Genomic DNA, 19563 nt, shown 5'->3' on the forward strand with positions numbered 1-19563 from the left:
TAATGTGGTTAGAGGTAGAGAGTATTTTATGTAGAGTTCTAAATCTTTTTAAAGGCACAATAGACAGGTTGGTTATTGAGAAACTTACATTCATTAATATAAAACTTAGCCAATAAAATAATGAGGTTGCAAAGGTAAAATTCCTTTTCAAATTTTTGTTCATACAGTGTGAAACCAAATATGACATCTTTAAAACAAAGCTTACATTTGTCATGAATATTGTCCACGATGAAGCGATAGATTTAGTATTTTTGTCTACTTTTAAATATTTAGCTATGCAGTGACGTATTGGACAGTTCAACGTTTTTCCACTAGATGGCAGAATATTAAAAAAAATAACGTGGGTATCTACTGTCATAGTTTCCATTAGTTCAAAAGTCATGGCACACTTGATGCTGCTACATTTTTCTGGTTCCAAATATGTGCATAAGCTCAATTAAGGTGGAGAAACACTGACTTAAACTCGTCGACTCCACTACCATAACTTCATTCTGTTATCACCCCCATACAACAGGGAGCGCTTAACCTGCTACTGTGCATTAAATGAAAGCGAAGAAGAAACGCTTTTGCTTCCGGTTTCGTTGTGTAACGTAACTTCCTTTCTGTCCGCGCTAACCTTCTCGTGAACACGCGCTCCTCTTTCTTGCTCAAGTGAGTGGCTTTTATAAACCATTTGAAATGTCTATTATGTGGTTAAATAGCGGCCCGGCACTCCGTAAAGATACAGTTAACAAAACTGTGGTCGATTAAAACCTCCACGGTGCCCTTTTTACTGGTGTGGAAGTTTTAACGTGGCTCGCTAGCGGCTACCTGGTATCACGGCACCCGCAGAGTCGACACATGGTAGCATAAATTATTACATCACGCAATATTATAGTGACTGTTAAGTTTAATTTGTGATTGTCAGTATGCGAAGATAACGTTGCAAACCATGAGTGATACATTGAATTATGCTCATTCCATTTTAATGATAGTTCCGATAGTTATTGGTCTGATATCGTTTACTCGTTATATATGGGCCGATACTGCAGGATTTCTTTCCTTCTTTATGTCGAACATGATCACACTTACAGTGTAAAACAGTGGTTCTCAACCCTTTTTCAGTGATGTACTCCTTGTGAACATTTTTTTTATTCAAGTACCCCCTAATCAGAGCAAAGCATTTTTGGTTGCAAAAAGGAGATAAAGAAGTAAAATACAGCACTATGTCATCAGTTTCTGATTTATTAAATTGCTTAACAGTGCAAAATATTGCTCATTTGTACTTGTCCGTCTTAAAATATTTGGAAAATTAGATCTAAAACTAACTAAAAACTTGTTCAAAAATAAACGATTGATTCAATTATAAATAAAGATTTCTACACATAGAAGTAATCATCAACTTAAAGTGCCCTCTTTGGGGATTGTAATAGAGAACCATCTGAATTCATGAACTTAATTATAAAAATTTCTTCACAAAAAAAGAAATCAACAACATTAATATTTATGGAACAACCCAGGTTAGCTCAATGGTGAACACTGTGGGCTCCCAATGCACGGGTACTGGATTTGTATCTCAATTGGTTTGATATGTAACTTTGAGGTGGCACCTTGTCCAGGGTGTACACCGCCTTCCGCCCGATTTTAGCTGAGATAGGCACCAGTGACCCCAAAAGGAATAAGCGGTAGGAAATGGATGGATGGATTTATGGAACATGTCCACAAAAAATGCCGGGCGGTGTTGATGAAAAAAGTTGAAAAACTTATTGGGGTGTTAGCATTCAGTGGTCAACTGTACAGAAATTGTTCTGTACTGTGCAATCTACTAATAAAAGCCTCAATCAATCAAAATAAACAAGGGATTCAATTATAAATTAATATTTCTACACACAGAAGTAATCATCAACTTAAAGTGCCCTCTTTGGGGATTGTAATAGAGACCCATCTGGATTCATAACCTTAATTCTAAACAATTTTTCACAAAAAAATAAATCTTTAACATCAATATTTATGGAACATGTCCACAAAAAATCTAGCTGTCAACGCTGAATATTGTATTGTTGCATTTTTTTCCTCACAGTTTATGAACTTACATTCATTTTTTGTTTAAGTATTATTCAATAAATATATATATGAAGTATTTTTGAATTGTTGATATTTTTAGAATATTAAAAAAGAAAAATCAGAAGTACCCCTTGGCATACCGTCAAGTACACCATTTGAAAACCACTTCTCTAAGGTTAAATTTCTCCTCTTTAGTTGAGAAGTATTGTTGTACATTCTTTGGTAGCAGGTTATAATTTGCTTTATACATCATTTTAGCTGTTTGCAATTTTACCAAATCACTGAAGTTTAATATTTTCGACTCAATAAATAAAGGGTTTGTATGTTCTCTATATCCAACATTATGCATTATTCTAATTTATCTTTTTTGTAACAGTTAACAAATGTAGCGCACATTTGTAGTTATTTCTGCACAATAACCCAGATATGGTAACACTAGCGAGCAGTAAACAATATGAAGTGATTTTTGGCCCAGGACGTATTTTGCTTTATTTATTATTGAAATGTTTTTTGCCACCTTATGTTGTATGTTTTGTATATGGGATTTCCAGTTCATTTTATGATCTATTAACATTGATCCGATACATAGTAAATTCAGGCCGACTTAAGGCAAATAATTTTATTTGTGAACAATTTGCCAACAAAGAAATTCAACATAAAAATAAACTAAACGAGCCATCAGAATCAACAAATTCTGACCATTTTTGCAATCCCCCTCAATTAGATATTGTAGAGCCAAATAAAGTTATGAGTGTAAAAATGAAAATGGCACAATCTATCGTATTGACTTTTGGTCAAATAATTTGGTTATTTTACCCCAAAGCCTGTGAATGTTAATGAACACTATATGCAGTAAGTGTATCAAAAACACCCACAGGACAGTACTTAACAATATTGACCTCAGCACACAAGTATCGGTCCAATACTTATATCGCCCTTGGTATTGATATGTCGCTATACGGCTTGATCTGCCCCTAATTAGCAGTTAAGAACTAATTACTCAAACTGCCTTTTGAAATGTCTCGTCAACAACCATATTGTAGATCCAAATAAAAATCTTAGTGTTGTCTGTCTATCTGTGTTGGCCCTGCGATGAGGTGGCGACTTGTCCAGGGTGTACCCCGCCTTCCGCCCGATTGTAGCTGAGATAGGCGCCAGCGCCCCCCGCGACCCCGAAAGGGAATAAGCGGTAGAAAATGGATGGATGGTGTTACATTGAAAATGACATAAGCTATTGTATTGACTTTGGTTCAAATAATTTGGCTATTTTACCCCAAAGCCTATGTATAGTAATGAACACTATATACAGTAAGTGTATCAATAACATCCACAGGACAGCACTAAATAATATTGATCTCAGCACACAAGTATCGATCCAATACTGCCACCTTCCTTGGTATTGATATTGTCGCTATATGGCTCGATTTGCCCCTAATTAGCAGTTAATAACTAATGACTCAAACTGCCTTTTGAAATGTCAAGCCAACAACCATATATTACAGAAAAATAAAGTTATTAGTGTGACATTGAAAATGGCATAAGCTAATGTTTTCACTTTTGTTCAAATAATTTGGCTATTTTAACTCAGCCCGTTTATATTATTGAACATTATATACAGTAAGTGTATCTAAAACATACCAAAGACTATAAAAGTGGGACCCATTACCTCCCTGCTTGGCACTCAGCATTAAGGGTTGGAATTGAGGGCTAAATCACCAAAAATTATTCCCGGGCGCGGCCACCGATGCTGCTCACTGTTCCCCTCACCTCCCAGAGGGTGATCAAGGGTGATTGGTCAAATGCGGAGAATAATTTCACCACACCTAGTGTTTGTGTGACAATCAGTGGAACTTTAATGCCCACAGGACAGTACTAAACAGTATTGATCTCATCACACTAGTATCAATACGATACTGCTACCGCCCTTGGTATTGATACTATCGTTAAATGGCTCGATTTGCCCCTAATTAGCAGTTAATAACTAATGCTTCAAACTGCCTTTTGAAATGTCTAGTCAACAACCATATTTGACACAGCATTGAGATGATGCAGTAATTTTCAAGTACAGTAGGTCTGATGAAAACTAATATGAAATAGTTTGTGGATAAACATGTGAAACACATGCAATTGGCATATTACGTCAAAAATGTGTTAATATGAAATGGGGGGCGTACAAAAAACGGTTTACTGCTGTATATATGTTCACTGTCAAAAAGCTCTGCTTTTAGTGTCTTATGTACATTTTGTTACTTTCAGAATGCGTTACGTTGCCGCTTACCTGCTCGCTTCCCTCGCCAGCAATGAAACACCGGACGCCAAAAGTATCAAGAAGATCTTGGACAGTGTTGGCATTGAGGCTGATGATACCCGTTTGGAAAAGGTCCATGTTCTTACGTGATGATTTGGTCCTTTCTTACTACTTTACTCCCATTTGATTTTCACAGGACTTCATATTAACCAATGTCATTTCCGTTCCAACAGGTCCTCTCTGAGCTCAAAGGCAAAAAAGTAAATGATGTGATCGCTGCAGGTGAGCGTCCCACCCATTTATCTAAACACTTCTGATTTTAGGAAGTTTTCTCTATCTAGAAAAGGAGATGGCATGGTCTTAGCTCACAGCAGTATGAAGCAAGATAATTTTAAAGAGCTCATAATGTATGTAGCTTACATTGACTAATTTAGCCCCCAAATCTATTCAGAATTTCATAATTACGTAGCTAGCTAAACTGTGTACATCAACAGGCCGCGGTGACCCACCTGTTGGAGTCCGTTACTAACAAAAATAATGTTGATTCCAACAATGGTGCCCAAAAGTATGATTTTAACAAGGTCTGACATAGCTCGTAACTTAAAATATTCGCATCTCAAATAAATGTTCCCTTTGAAATTAATTTAAATTCAATGAAGACTTACTAAGCCCTCCAAAACACAATTTTAACATGTGAAATGTTTTTCATAAGAAAAACAAGCTTTTAGATAAATAACATGGTATCAGTAACAAAACAATAGAATGTGCTAGAAACAGCTACAAATTAATTTTAACAATTACCTTTATAAAACCGTGTTTAATTACAGCACTTTGAGAAACTCAAGGTGATTCTGCTCATTTCCTGAAGAAGCTAGCACTCTAACCGTGAGCTAGCTTAAACACCTGTTTTGCCTTCGTCAATAAGAAACATTTTAAAGCCTTTACAAATTAAAATGGAAGAAGATAAACACTAGAATTACAACAGTATGGCTCTAAGGGTTGAGCACTGAATATATCGTGATAGACACGTAATATCAATAAAAATGTGTGTAATAAAACGTTATAAATATTTTTTGTCCATAGTAAAAAACTAAGTTGTGAATCAAGGTTGGTTGCATGAACAAAGGCAATCCTCAGTTTGCTGGTACGGCCACTCTCCCAACTGCACCACGCTGTCACATATATGTATAAAACACTTTTGTATATTGTAATAGTTTCTAGCCATAGCGCCACCCCCTAATGGCTCTTAAGTCAGAACAATATTGAATGTTGCTCCTACCAAGAAAAGTAAATTGTTAGTTTTTAAATAAAACTTGGTTTTAGTGTGTGTGTATACAATTACTTTTTGAGCACATTTAACAATACTGTAATAATTACTGATTATGGCTACAATAACAGTATTTTGAAATTTTCACAGCGTTAGTTCCCTACAACTGCCGTAGTTTTGTGGAGTAATGTAACAATTTTGTACAGCCTTCTTGGAAAGTCGACTTCTACGGTATCTTCTACAAGCTGCTTCTCTTTCATACATAACATCTTCTCCATAATTTCATGGATAAATGTCCTCCGTTGAGAAAATATTTTAACCTTTGGCAACGCTTGTACTGGTGTAAGTCGGCTATACACACTGTTGTCGTGTTTTTTTCCCCCGATTATCAGTCGCACCTGCTGAAAATTCATAATAAATAAGAAAAAAAACATATATAAGTTGCACTCGAGTATAAGTCACATTTTTTGGGGAAATTTATTTGATAAACCCCCACACCAAGAACAGACATTTGAAAGGCAAATTAAAATAAATAAAGAATAGTGAACAACAGGCTGAATAAGTGTACGTTATATGAGGCATAAATAACCAACTGAGAAGGTGCCTGGTATGTTAACGTAACATATTATGGTAAGAGTCATTCAAATAACTATAACATATAGAACATCCTATACGTTTACCAAACAATCTGTCACTCCTAATTGCTAAATCGTATGAAATCTTATACGTCTAGTCTCTTGCGTGAATGAGCTAAATAATAATATTTGATATTTTAAAGTAATGTGTTAATAATTTCACACATAAGTCGCACCCCGACTTATGTGTGAAAAATACAGTATGTCTGTTAGCTAATGCTAGTGAGTGACACTGAACTGTGTTCACTGGCATTTGTTACATCATTTAGCGATGGAATCTGAAGCGTGAAACTACCTACTATTAGGAGTAAGAATATACACTTTTGAAGAGATGGGGCAGTAATATACATTAAAATGTGGTTTATAGGGTTTGTCAAATGAAATCTAGAAGGATTGTGGATCTGTACCTAAATTAAAATGCTTCCTGTGTGCATTTCAAATGCCATCACTTAACTACCTACCTCGCTTATGTCTGTTGTTGTGACCCAAATGTGTCATTATTTGTGTGTGTCAATACTCTCCTTCTGACCTCAATTGTGTGGAACTTAGGTTTGACATCTGCCAACCTGTCTCCTCAGGTTTCAGTAAACTTGCCAGCATGCCAGCAGGAGGTGCTGTGGCTGTTGCTGTCGCCAGCTCTGCAGCTGCTGGCTCAGGAGGAGCCGCAGCCCCTGCTGCAGCAGCAGGTGAGATTTAGATTTACGGCCTTGTTTGTTTACTTGGCAGCCCGAGCGTCTGTCTTTGGGCGTTAGCAGTCAGATTACACAAGCTGCCTTTATATTGAATGCCTTTATGATTTGTTTTTTCTCTTCTAGCTGTGGAAAAGAAAGAAGAGAAGAAGGAAGAGTCTGAAGAATCCGATGACGACATGGGATTCGGTCTGTTCGACTAAGCTCTTTGTATGGAATAAAATTTGTGTACAAATTTGCCTCAGTTGATGTTTTAGTTGGTTTTGTAGGAGAAAAGTTGCATCTAATTTATGGCTTTAAGTCTGAAAAAATGACATTTGTGTTTTTAAAAAAAAACAATACAATTAAGAGGTTCAATGTTTTTGTCAATCAGAGTGAACCCCATTTGCTACGTAGAGTGATTACACATAGACTGTAATATTTCAAGTGAATATAAAAACCCCAAATTCGGTTTGAACACATTTAAATATTAAAAAAAAAAGCTCAATATTTGAAAAGAATGGTATCGCACTGTAATCGACTCAAAATGTTTAGAAGGTTTGCTGAGCCTCCAAATGTGCTCTGTCTGGGTCCGTAAGCAGTCTACTTGCCATTTGGGGGGGTGGACATTTTCAAGGGCCCTAAAAAGCAGGTGCAACAGCTGTCCACAGAGGACCCAAGTGATTACTTTCATGACAGTCCATATCAAAGCATATACTGAACATGTAAAGCTGACTCGCAGGCATGAAGATTTGAGCCACGACGTTAGCTGATGGTGTTGGTCCATTAAGTATTCTAACATCCATCAACAAGGACAGTTTTTCTCAGACCTTCATGTTTTCTTCGAACATTTTTCTGCTGGATTTGTCCCGTGCTCAAACTGCTGCCAAAATCTTTTACAACAGCTTGTGTCCATGCAAACCTGCATTGATACAGTATATGCAAAAGGAGGACTTGAATTGCACGCACATACTTTAAAAGTCTGACATGGCTGTTTATAAGTTTAATTCTCTTATTGATCTTAAATGATATTCACATTATCTTAGAGACTGAATGTTGGTTTTTCAGTGATTTTTGTGATGTGCCTTAGTAGCAATCTGCGAGGGTAATTAAGGCCCTGGAAATCTATCTGCAGTGAGGAAATAGGCCAAAAGTAACTTCACAAACAGCATTATCGTTTAAAAAATTAGAACTAGGTCGCATAATAAATCATGAAACAAAGTCATGAACATGTTTCTGAAAATTTTAAAAAACTTACGTGAAATTTAAGCTGGTGTATATATATATATATATATATAGCAGAATATAAAAATGACCTCTACATATTGGAACAGTTGGACAGCATTTTGTTTTGGAATATTTGAGCAACAGTAGGATATACTTTATTTTTTCCACAATAGAGAAATTATGTGGTTGCAGTACAAAAAGTCCAATAAGGTAAAAACACAGAACAGGAGGAAACATCAAATGTAGAGATGTCCGATAATGGCTTTTTTGCAGATATTCCGATGTTGTCCAACTCTTAAGGACCGATTTCGATATCAACCGATACCGATATATACAGTCTTGGAATTAACACATTATTATGCCTAATTTTGTTGTGATGCCCTGCTGGATCCATTAAAAAATGTAACAAGGTTTTCCAAAAGAAATCAATTCAAGTTATGGGGAAAAAAATGCCAACATGGCACTGCCATATTCATTATTGAAGTCACAAAGTGCATTATTTCTTTTAACCTGCCTCAAAACAGCAGCTTGGAGTTTGGGACATGCTCTCCCTGAGAGAGCACGAGGAGGTTGAGATAAGGGGGGTGTATATTGTAGCGTCCCACAAGAGTTAGTGCTGCAAGGGGTTCCGGGTATTTGTTCTGTTGTGTTCGTCATTCTTATTTGGTGTGGGTTCACAGTGTGGCGCATATTTGTAACAGTGTTAAAGTTGTTTATATGACCACCCTCAGTGGCCTGTATGGCTGTTGACCAAGTATGCCTTGCATTCACTTGTGTGTGTGTGAAAAGCCGTATATATTATGTGATTGAGCCGGCCTACAAAGGCAGTGCCTTTAAGGTTTATTGGCGCTCTGTACTTCTCCCTACGTCCGTGTACCACCCCGTATTGCGGCGTTTTAGAAAGTCATACATTTTAATTTTTGAAACCGACACCGATAATTTCCCATATCACATTTTAAAACATTGGGCTGATAATACCGGCAGTCCGATATTATCGGACATCTCTAATCCAATGACGTAAAAAAACAGAAAGAACAGAGCTGATGCAACCAGCTGCCGTTTAGCAACAAAATTAAAACACAACGATAAACCCCCCCCCCCCCCCCCAAAATGCAATAAACAATACGCACATAAGATTGCACTATGCATAGACGAACAATAACACAAAACAAAAACACATCGCTGGATAAGACATGAACATTCTTGAAAAGTATATTTTAGAAGTGTTTCTTGAAATGTATATTGTATTGAATATTGTGCTAATTACTGCAGAATATAAAATAACCTACAGTCAACCTATAGTAGAAGACATTTTGGTTTGGAATATTTGAGTTAAGTCGTGTAATATGTCACCAAAAATATATTTCAGAAGCTTTTTGTCAAATCTAAGCTGATAAATATAGCAGAATATAAAAATGACTTTTATATATATATATATAAAACCCAGCACATGGCAAAATGACTTTTATACATATATATATATATATATATATATATGTATATATGTATATATATATATATATATATATATATATATATAAACCCAGCACATGGCAATTTTGTTTGAAATAATTGAGTTACATCACTTTTTAAGTCATGAACGTTCTTTTAAAGTATATTTTAGAAGCTTTTCATGACATCCAAGCTGATAAACATAAAAATGACCTAACTATTCAACCCAGCAAACAGCATTTATGTTTGGAATATTTGAGTTGCATCACGTAACAGGTCCTAAATGCTCTTTAAAGGTATATTTTTTAGCAGCTTTTGTGGAAATCTAAGCTCTACATGGCAGGCTGTAAAAATAACCGACACATTCAATGACATTTTGGTTTGGAATGTTTGTGTTATGCAGGGATTGATGTTAAAAGTTACCAAAACTATTTAGAAGTATATTCTAGAAGCTTTTTGTAAAATGTAAGCTGATGACCATTGCACAGCACGACAACCCGAAACAAAAAAACGAATGTCTGGAGCTGCAAAAAATGAAAAGCCGCATATACAATGGGGCAAAAAAAGTATTTAGTCAGTCACCGATTGTACAAGTTCTCCCACTTAAAATGATGACAGAGGTCTGTAATTTTCATCATAGGTACAATTCAACTGTGAGAGACAGAATGTGAACAAAAATCCAGGAATTCACATTGTAGGAATTTTGAAGAATTATTTGTAAATTATGGTGGAAAATAAGTATAACTATGATGAAAATTACAGACCTCTTTCATCATTTTACGTGGGAGAACTTGCACAATCGGTGACTGACTAAATACTTTTTTGCCCCACTGTGTACAAAAGACTGTCTCTGAAACGCTTGTTTTCTTTTTGTTGAGTGTAGTTCACCTTTACGACACTGGAGGGGGCATTGAACACATCATTACATCAGCAATCTCTGAAAGTTACGGTGAACTTCGATGTCATTTGTTTGATTGGCAGTGTGCATCAATACAAAGTGAGTTACTTTATATACACTTTAATATAACCTGTTTTGTGCTTAAAACTATATTGCAACTCATTTGGTCAGTTTTATTGTAGTCTAATGGCTGTTTGGCATCAGGTTCACAAGCTAACTGCTAGCTAAATATCATACCCTGATTGGGGCCTGTTTGTAGCATTGGACATGTTTGTTAGCTCTCCATCCATCCATCCATCATCTTTCGCTTATCCGAGGTCGGGTCGCGGGGGCAGCAGCCTAAGCAGGGAAGCCCAGACTTCCCTCTCCCCAGCCACTTCGTCCAGCTCTTCCCGGGGGATCCCGAGGCGTTCCCAGGCCAGCCGGGAGACATAGTCTTCCCAATGTGTCCTGGGTCTTCCCCGTGGCCTCCTACCGGTTGGACGTGCCCTAAACACCTCCCTAGGGAGGCGTTCAGGTGGCATCCTGACCAGATGCCCGAGCCACCTCATCTGGCTCCTCTCGATGTGGAGCAGCAGCGGCTTTACTTCGAGTTCCTCCCGGATGGCAGAGCTTCTCACCCTATCTCTAAGGGAGAGCCCCGCCACACGGCGGAGGAAACTCATTTCGGCCGCTTGTACCCGTGATCTTGTCCTTTCGGTCATGACCCAAAGCTCATGACCATAGGTGAGGATGGGAACGTAGATCGACCGGTAAATTGAGAGCTTTGCCTTCCGGCTCAGCTCCTTCTTCACCACAACGGATCGGTACAACGTCCGCATTACTGAAGACGCCGCACCGATCCGCCTGTCGATCTCACGATCCACTCTTCCCCCACTCGTGAACAAGACTCCTAAGTACTTGAACTCCTCCACTTGGGGCAGTGTCTCCTCCCCAACCTGGAGATGGCACTCCACCCTTTTCCGGGCGAGAACCATGGACTCTGACTTGGAGGTGCTGATTCTCAGTGAGAGCTGAAGATCCCGGCCAGATGAAGCCATCAGGACCACATCAACTGCAAAAAGCAGAGACTTAATCCCGCGGCCACCAAACCGGAACCCCTCAACGCCTTGACTGCGCCTAGAAATTCTGTCCATAAAAGTTATGAACAGAATCGGTGACAAAGGACAGCCTTGGCGGAGTCCAACCCTCACTGGAAACGAGTCCGACTTACTGCCAGCAATGCGGACCAAGCTCTGACACTGATCATACAGGGAGCGGACCGCTGTTAGCCCCAATTGACAATTTAGAATTATTGTTGTGATGCTATTTACATTCTAATAATTATTACATTACTTAGGGCTGGGATGTTCAAATTCTGTGCATTTATGTAAACTGTGTATACACAGCTAAGTGATGTATATTTAACAGCCCTGTTGCAGGCTTGTACCTATATTTCATTGCATTGTGGTCACTTTAGTTGATTTATAATAATTGTATTTGTTTGTACAGGAAACCACACACACAAACGCAAACGAACAACTCATGCATGTCTTCAATATACAATTGAACCTGCAAATCTGGACTTGGACAATCTATTATTTCTCCTGAACGAATAATCGCTGTCCTGACCCGACACTCTGAAGTGATTTCTAATCCATATTTAACCAGTCATAGTCGTCATTACACACTGTAAGTCTTATAATGAAGGCAACACATGCAAAAGTGTCTATATTAGCTATAATAGCCTACTATCAAAATAAAGCAAATCTTCGTTGACAGAAAAATTTTGAAATTTATATTTATTCTACACATTTTTACATTACAAACCATTAGTAGATAAAAAGGCTACTTACAAGGTGAGATAACTCCTGGGAATGACTGGCTTTTAATGGCCAAAGGTATAGTTGTGTGTGTCCAAGTTAAGTCTTCTTTTAATAGATTTATTAAAATCGTTGCGAGCTGGGTAACGTTTGCTGTGGTCTGGATCAACATGGCACACAAACAACTATCTGAAATACGGCCAATATTGCATACAGATAATGTGTCATAAGACATGCAAATATAAATTATATACAAAGGGAAAAAGTAAAGGAAATTAAATGAGCTCAAATATACAAATGAGGCATAATGAGGAAATACGTACATGCAGGTAGCCTAAATAGCCTGATTAGCACTCCAACAAGTCAGTGACATAAAAAAAAGTGCACCTTTGTGCATTCACACACAGCATAAAACATTTGGTGGACAAAATGAGACAAAGGAGTGGAAGATTTTACTTTTAACCAACTGTTGCGTAACAGTCCGCACAATGGTGAGTTCCTGAACCGTCCAAATTAGTAGGACAAAACGATGTTCACTAAATACTCATATTAAGCAGTGGGCTTTCTAACAACTGGGAAGGTTTGTGTAATGTTTGTCCTCAAACAAAAACCATACTAAAACAAACAAAAAAATAATATCCACCCATTTTTTTCCATTTTTCAATCCTTTTTTCAAAAATGCTCCAGGGAGCCACTAGGGCGGCGCTAAAGAGCCAAGCCGCGCGTCGGTGACCCCTGCCATAGAGTAATAATAAAAAAAACGACCTACGTATTCAACCCGGTGGACGACATTTTGTTTTGGAATTTTTGAGTGACATCACTTGACAGGTCACGGAAGCTTTTTAAAAGTATATTATGGAAGGTTTCTGTCAGATCTAAGATGGTGGATCTAGCAAATCATAAAAATAACGCACTTATTCAATGGAGTAGACAGCATTTTACAAAAACTTAATGCCCTTTTCTACATTGATTGATTGATTGAAACTTTGATTAATAGATTGCACAGTACAGTACATACAGTTGTGATCAAAATTATTCAACCCCCACACAATTTTGGTGTTTTAGCAAGTTGGAAATGTATTCCGTATTTTGTTTATAGTCATATAAAATAAACATGTGTCAAATAGACAAATGCAACTTAAATTGTAACACTGTATTTTACAAAATACCAAAAAAGGACATTTTTCTTGATATCTCATTGACAAAATGATTCAACCCCCTAGTTACATGCATCTTTAGTACTTAGTAGAACACCCTTTGGCAGTAATGACATCCTTCAAACGTGATACATAACCGGACACAAGCTTCTTGCAACCATCTACATGTATTTTAGCCCATTCCTCTTGGGCAAAGTCCTCCAGTTCATTCATATTCTTGGGCTTGCGTGCTGCAACTGCCTTCTTCAAGTCCCACCACAGCTTTTCTATAAGATTTAGGTCTGGTGAATGTGAAGGCCACTCCAGAGTCTTCCAGCCCTTCTTCTGCAACCACTCTGATGTTGATTTGGAGGTATGCTTGGGATCGTTGTCCTGTTGGAAGGTCCAACGTCTCCCAAGCCTCAGCTTCGTCACTGACTTCATGACATTTGCAGCTAATATATCCTGGTAGAAAATAGAATTCATAATGCCTTGAACGCGCTGGAGATTCCCGGTACCTGAGGCAGAGAAACAGCCCCAGAGCATGATTGACCCCCCCACCATGCTTAACAGTAGGCAGGGTGTCCTTCTATTTGTAAGCTTCATTTTTTCTCCTCCAGACATAACGTGGATTCATAGGCCCAAAGAGTTCCAGTTTTGTCTCATGACTCCATAGAACAGTTTCCCAAAACCTTTGGGGTTTTTCCAGATGATTTTTGGCATACTGGAGTCTATTTTTCTTGTGCCTGGTAGTCAGAAGTGGGGTACGCCTGGGAGTTCTGGCATGGAGGCCTTCATCTCTTAGTGCGCGCCTTATTGTCTGGGACAAAACCTGCATTCCGCCCTCTGCAATGTCCTGTTGTAGTTCCTCAGCTGTTACCCGGGGGTTTTTCACCACTACGCTTCAAATACCGGACAGCAGTTGCACACAGCATCCTCTTTCTACCACGGCCAGGTAGTGTTTCCATTGTGCCTTTGGCTTTAAACTTGCGAATTATGCTCCCAACTGTGTCTCTTGGAATGTGTAATGTCTTTGCTATTTTCTTATATCCATATCTTTTCCTATGAAGAGAAATTACTTCCTCTCTTGACTTCTTTGACCACTCCCTGGACTTCACCATGTTTCAAATACACCACTGACCATCTACAAGAAGCTGAGCGTCACCGTCTTTTTCAATCCGTTTAATTGTTGCTCGTTATGGTTCTAATCACATCTACAGGTGTTTTCAACACTTGTTTGAAAAGACCTTATTCAAATTCTGTTCTTAAGAGTTATGATCTTCAAGGGGTTGAATAATTTTGTCAATTAAATATTAAGAGAAATGACATTGTTTGGTATTTTACAAAATATGATGTTGTAATTCAAGTTGCATTTGTCTATTTAATGCATCTATATTTGATATGACTATAAGCAAAATACGGAATAAATGTCCAACTTGCTAAAACACCAAAATTGTGTGGGGGTTGAATAATTTTAATCACAACTGTATTCCGTACTATTGACCACTAAATGGTAACACCCGAATAAGTTTTTCAACTTGTTTAAGTCGGGGTCCACATTAATCAATTCATGGTAAATTAATGTGCTTTGTGGACTTGGAGAAGGCAATCGACCGTGTCCCCTGTGTGACGCTTTGCTGGCATCGTGGTGCGTGTTTGCGTTCTCTTGTGGATGCAAGCGGAATGGAACACAGCGTGAGGGTAAGAATGATGATTTATTTATACTAAAGAACAAACTACGAACAAAAACACTTGCATGAAGGCACTAACAGAAACCAACAGAACTAACATATGAGCCAGAAAGAACAAAGGACACTAGCATGTGAGGTAGGGAAATAAACATAGCAAATGAGAGTCCGAGAGCAAATAGCAAACAAAGGCAGTCTTAAATAAGGAGATAATCACAAATGAGTTGCCCGTGACTAACAGAAGGCAGGTGACACTAAATGGGTAACTATGACAACCGAACAAAACAGGAAGTGCCACCAGGAACTAAGGACGTCAAATAACAGGATGTGAATATACAAACAGAACATGACATAATCCAATTCGTGGATCATGACACCCTGGGAAGTCCTGTGGGGAGTGCTCAGAGAGTATGGGGTATCGGACTGTCTGATTGTGGCGGTCCGCTTCCTGTATGATCAGTGTCAGAGCTTGGTCCGCATCGCCAGCAGTAAGTCGGACACGTTTCCAGTGAGGGTTGAACTCCGCCAAGGCTGCCCTTTGTCAACGATTCTGTTCATAACTTTTATGGACAGAATTTCTAGGTGGGGTCAGGGCGTTGAGGGGATCTGGTTTGGTGGCTGCAGGACTAGGTCTTTGCTATTTGCAGATGATGTGGTCCCGATGGCTTCATCCGGCCAAGATCTTCAGCTCTCACTGGATCGGTTCGCAGTCGAGTGCCAAGCGACTGGGATGAGAATCAGAACCTCCAAGTCTCAGTCCATGGTTCTCGCCCGGTAAAGGGTGGAGTGCCATCTCCAGGTTGGGGAGGAGATCCTGCCCCAAGTGGAGGAATTCAAGTACCTTGGAGTCTTGTTCACGAGTGAGGGAAGAGTGGATTGTGAGATCAACAGGAGGATCGGTGTGGCGTCTTCAGTAATGCGGAAGCTGTATCGATCCGTTGTGGTGTTGAAGGAGCTGAGCCAGAAGGCAAAACTCTCAATTTACCCTTCGATCTACGTTCCCATCCTCTGCAGTTAGAGATGCTACCTCAGTAGAAGCTTTAAAGTCCCATCTTAAAACTCATTTGACTGGACTCTCACTATTATGTTAGATCCACTATGGACTGGACTCTCACACTTTTATGTTAGATTCACTGTGGAGTGGACTCTCACTATTATGTTAGATCCACTATGGACTGGACTCCCACTATTATGTTAGATCCACTATAGACCGGACTCTCACACTATTATGTTAAAAGCAATATGGACTGGACTCTCACTATTATGTTAGATCCACTATGGACTGGACTCTCACTATTATGTTAGATCCACTATGGACTGGACTCCCACTATTATGTTAGATCCACTCTGGACTGGACTCTCACAATATTATGTTCGATCCACTATGTACTGGACTCCTACTATAATGTTAGATCCACTATGGACTGGACTCCCACTATTATGTTAGATCCACTATGGACTGGACTCCCACTATTATGTTGGATCCACTATGGACTGGACTCCCACTATTATGTTAGATCCACTATGGACTTGACTCTCACAATATTATGTTGGATCCACTATGGACTGGACTCTCACTATTATGCTAGATCCACTATGGACTGGACTCCCACTATTATGTTAGATCCACCATGGACTGGACTCTCACAATATTATGTTGGATCCACTATGGACTGGACTCCCACTATTATGCTAGATCCACTATGGATTGGACTCCCACTATTATGTTAGATCCACTATGGACTGGACTCTCACAATATTATGTTGGATCCACTATGGACTGGACTCTCACTTTTATGCTAGCTCCACTATGGACTAGACTCTCCCAATATTATGTTGGATCCACTTTGGACTGGACTCTCACTATTGTGCTAGATCCACTATGGACTGGACTCTCACACTATTATGTTAAATCCACTACGGACTGGACTCTCACTATTATGTTAGATGCACTATGGACTGGACTCTCACTATTATGTTAGATCCACTATGGACTGGACTTTCACAATATTATGTTAGATCCACAATGGACTGGACTCTCACACTATTATGTTAAATCCACTATGGACTGGACTCTCACTATTATGTTTGATCCACTATGGACTGGACTCTCACTAATATGTTGGATCCACTATGGACTGGACTATCACAATATTATGTTAGATCCACAATGGACTGGACTCCCACTATTATGTTAGATCCACTATGGACTGGACTCTCACACTATTATGTTAGATCCACTATGGACTGGACTATCACAATATTATGTTAGATCCACTATGGACTGGACTCTCAATATTATGTAAGATCCACTATGGACTGGACTCTCACACTATTATGTTAGATCCACTATGGACGGGACTCTCACTATTATGTTAGATACACTATGGACTGGACTCCCACTCGTGAACAAGACTCAGAGGTACTTGAACTCCTCCACTTGGGGCAAGATCTCCTCCCCAACCTGGAGATGGCACTCAACCCCTCCCCGGGCGAGAACCATGGACTCGGACTTGGAGGTGCTGATTCTCATCCCAGTCGCTTGACACTCGACTGCGACCTGACCTCGGATAAGCGGAAGAAGATGGCTGAATGGTCACTTAACAGGTCACAAAAGTTTTTTAAAAGTATATTATAGAATGTTTCTGTCAAACCTAAGCTGGTGGATCTTGCAAATCATAAAAAAAGCCACTTATTCAATAGAGTAGACAGCATTTTGTTATGGAATACTATATTACAACAACTTAATGCCCTTTGTATTCAATGCAGCCTTGGTTTCTTTGACAATGACCAAAGTGAGCATCAAATATTTATTTCCAAAGTTTGGTGTGGATCAAATGGAGGTGAAGGGAAATTCTGGAACAATTAGTCATGTCCTGAAGGTGAGTCACAAGGCTGTTTCTTAAACGCCTTATTGCATGTTTTGCAACATCAGAATAAACCCGACGACAAAGTGCTGAGTCAGTGGACAGCGGGTCCATGTTGTGTACTTTACAGACACGTGTTAGAAGGCCGGCTGCACAAAACGTACAGTATTTGTCAGCTCCATGCTTGATACACTGCACACATCTTCTTTTACTTGCAAAATGACAACGTGTCAAGTTACAGCAGCACCAAGTGCAACATTTCAAAAGAGGAAACTTTCTGCGCATGGAAGTACGACAGAAAAAAAATGATTCTATTTTATCATTTTGTTCTCTCTTTCTTTACGGTCTGACGTCATAACCATCAATCAATCATCAATCAAAGTGTATTTCCATAGCCTTAAATCACCATTGTCTAAAAGGGCTGCACAAGCCACAACGACATTCTCGGTTCAAATCTCCCATCAGGGCAAGAAAACACTCAAACCAATGGGATGACAATGAGAAACCTTGGAGGGGACCGCAGATGTGGGGACCCCCCTGGGCGACCGGTGCTATGGATGGCGAGTGGATCTAGCATAATAGAGTGAGAGTCCAGTCCATAGTGGATCTAACATAATAGTGAGAGTCCAGTCCATAGTAGATCTAACATAATAGTGAGAGTCCAGTCCATAGTAGATCTAACATAATAGTGAGAGTCCAGTCCATAGTTGATCTAACACAATAGTGTGAGAGTCCAGTCCATAGTGGATCTAACATAATAGTGAGAGTCCAGTCCATAGTGGATCTAACATAATAGTGGGAGTCCAGTCCATAGTGGATCTAACATAATAGTGTGAGACTCCAGTCCATAGTGGATCTAACATAATAGTGGGAGTCCAGTGCATAGTGGATCCAACATAATAGTGTGAGACTCCAGTCCATAGTGGATCTATCATAATAGTGAGAGTCCAGTCCATAGTGGATCCAACATAATATTGTGAGAGTCCAGTCCATAGTGGATCTAACATAATAGTGGGAGTTCAGTCCATAGTGGATCAAACATAATAGTGAGAGTCCAGTCCATAGTGGATCTAACATAATATTTTGAGAGTCCAGTTCATAGTGGATCTAACATAATAGTGTGAGAGTCCAGTCCCTAGTGGATCTAATATATTATATTGTGAGAGTCCAGTCCATAGTGGATATAACATAATAGTGAGAGTCCAGTCCGCATAATCGTGAGAGTCCAGTCCATAGTGATCTAACATAATAGTGAGAGTCCAATCCATAGTGAATCTGACATACTAGTGAGAGTCCAGTCCATAGTGGATCTAACATAATAGTGAGAGTCCAGTCCATAATAGATCTAACATAATAGTGAGATTCCAGTCCATAGTGGATCTAACATAGTAGTTAGAGTCCAATCCATAGTGGATCTAACATAATAGTGAGAGTCCAGTCAATAGTGGATCTAACGTAATAGTGTGAGAGTCTGGTCCATAGTGGATCTAACATAATAGTGAGAGTCCAGTCCATAGTGGATATAACATAATTGTGTGAGAGTCCAGTCCATAGTGGATCTAACATAACATTGTGAGAGTCCAGTCCATAGTGGATCTAACATAATAGTGGGAGTCCAGTCCATAGTTGATC

At 39.0% G+C, this 19563-nt stretch overlaps 1 protein-coding gene and 1 long non-coding RNA gene across 4 annotated transcripts in view; both read left to right on the forward strand.

Moving 5' to 3' along the window:
* The first annotated feature begins 519 nt into the window (after positions 1-519).
* LOC133542927 (large ribosomal subunit protein P2-like) lies at positions 520-7121 on the forward strand. The gene is made up of 5 exons (XM_061887199.1): positions 520-651; positions 4300-4423; positions 4525-4573; positions 6772-6879; positions 7009-7121. Exons 2-5 carry the CDS (start codon positions 4301-4303, stop codon positions 7083-7085), a joined length of 357 nt encoding a protein of 118 aa, XP_061743183.1. The 5' UTR covers positions 520-651; position 4300; the 3' UTR covers positions 7086-7121.
* A 3301-nt stretch (positions 7122-10422) lies between these two features.
* The window catches only part of LOC133542906 (uncharacterized), a 32066-nt gene continuing 22925 nt past the window's right edge, over positions 10423-19563 (forward strand). For all 3 annotated transcript variants that reach the window (XR_009804242.1, XR_009804243.1, XR_009804244.1), the window contains exons 1-2: positions 10423-10537; positions 17834-17946. This is a non-coding gene — a long non-coding RNA (uncharacterized LOC133542906). The remainder of the gene's footprint in view (positions 10538-17833; positions 17947-19563) is intronic.

This window comes from Nerophis ophidion, linkage group LG25, assembly GCF_033978795.1.
Source record: "Nerophis ophidion isolate RoL-2023_Sa linkage group LG25, RoL_Noph_v1.0, whole genome shotgun sequence".
NCBI lineage: Eukaryota > Metazoa > Chordata > Actinopteri > Syngnathiformes > Syngnathidae > Nerophis > Nerophis ophidion.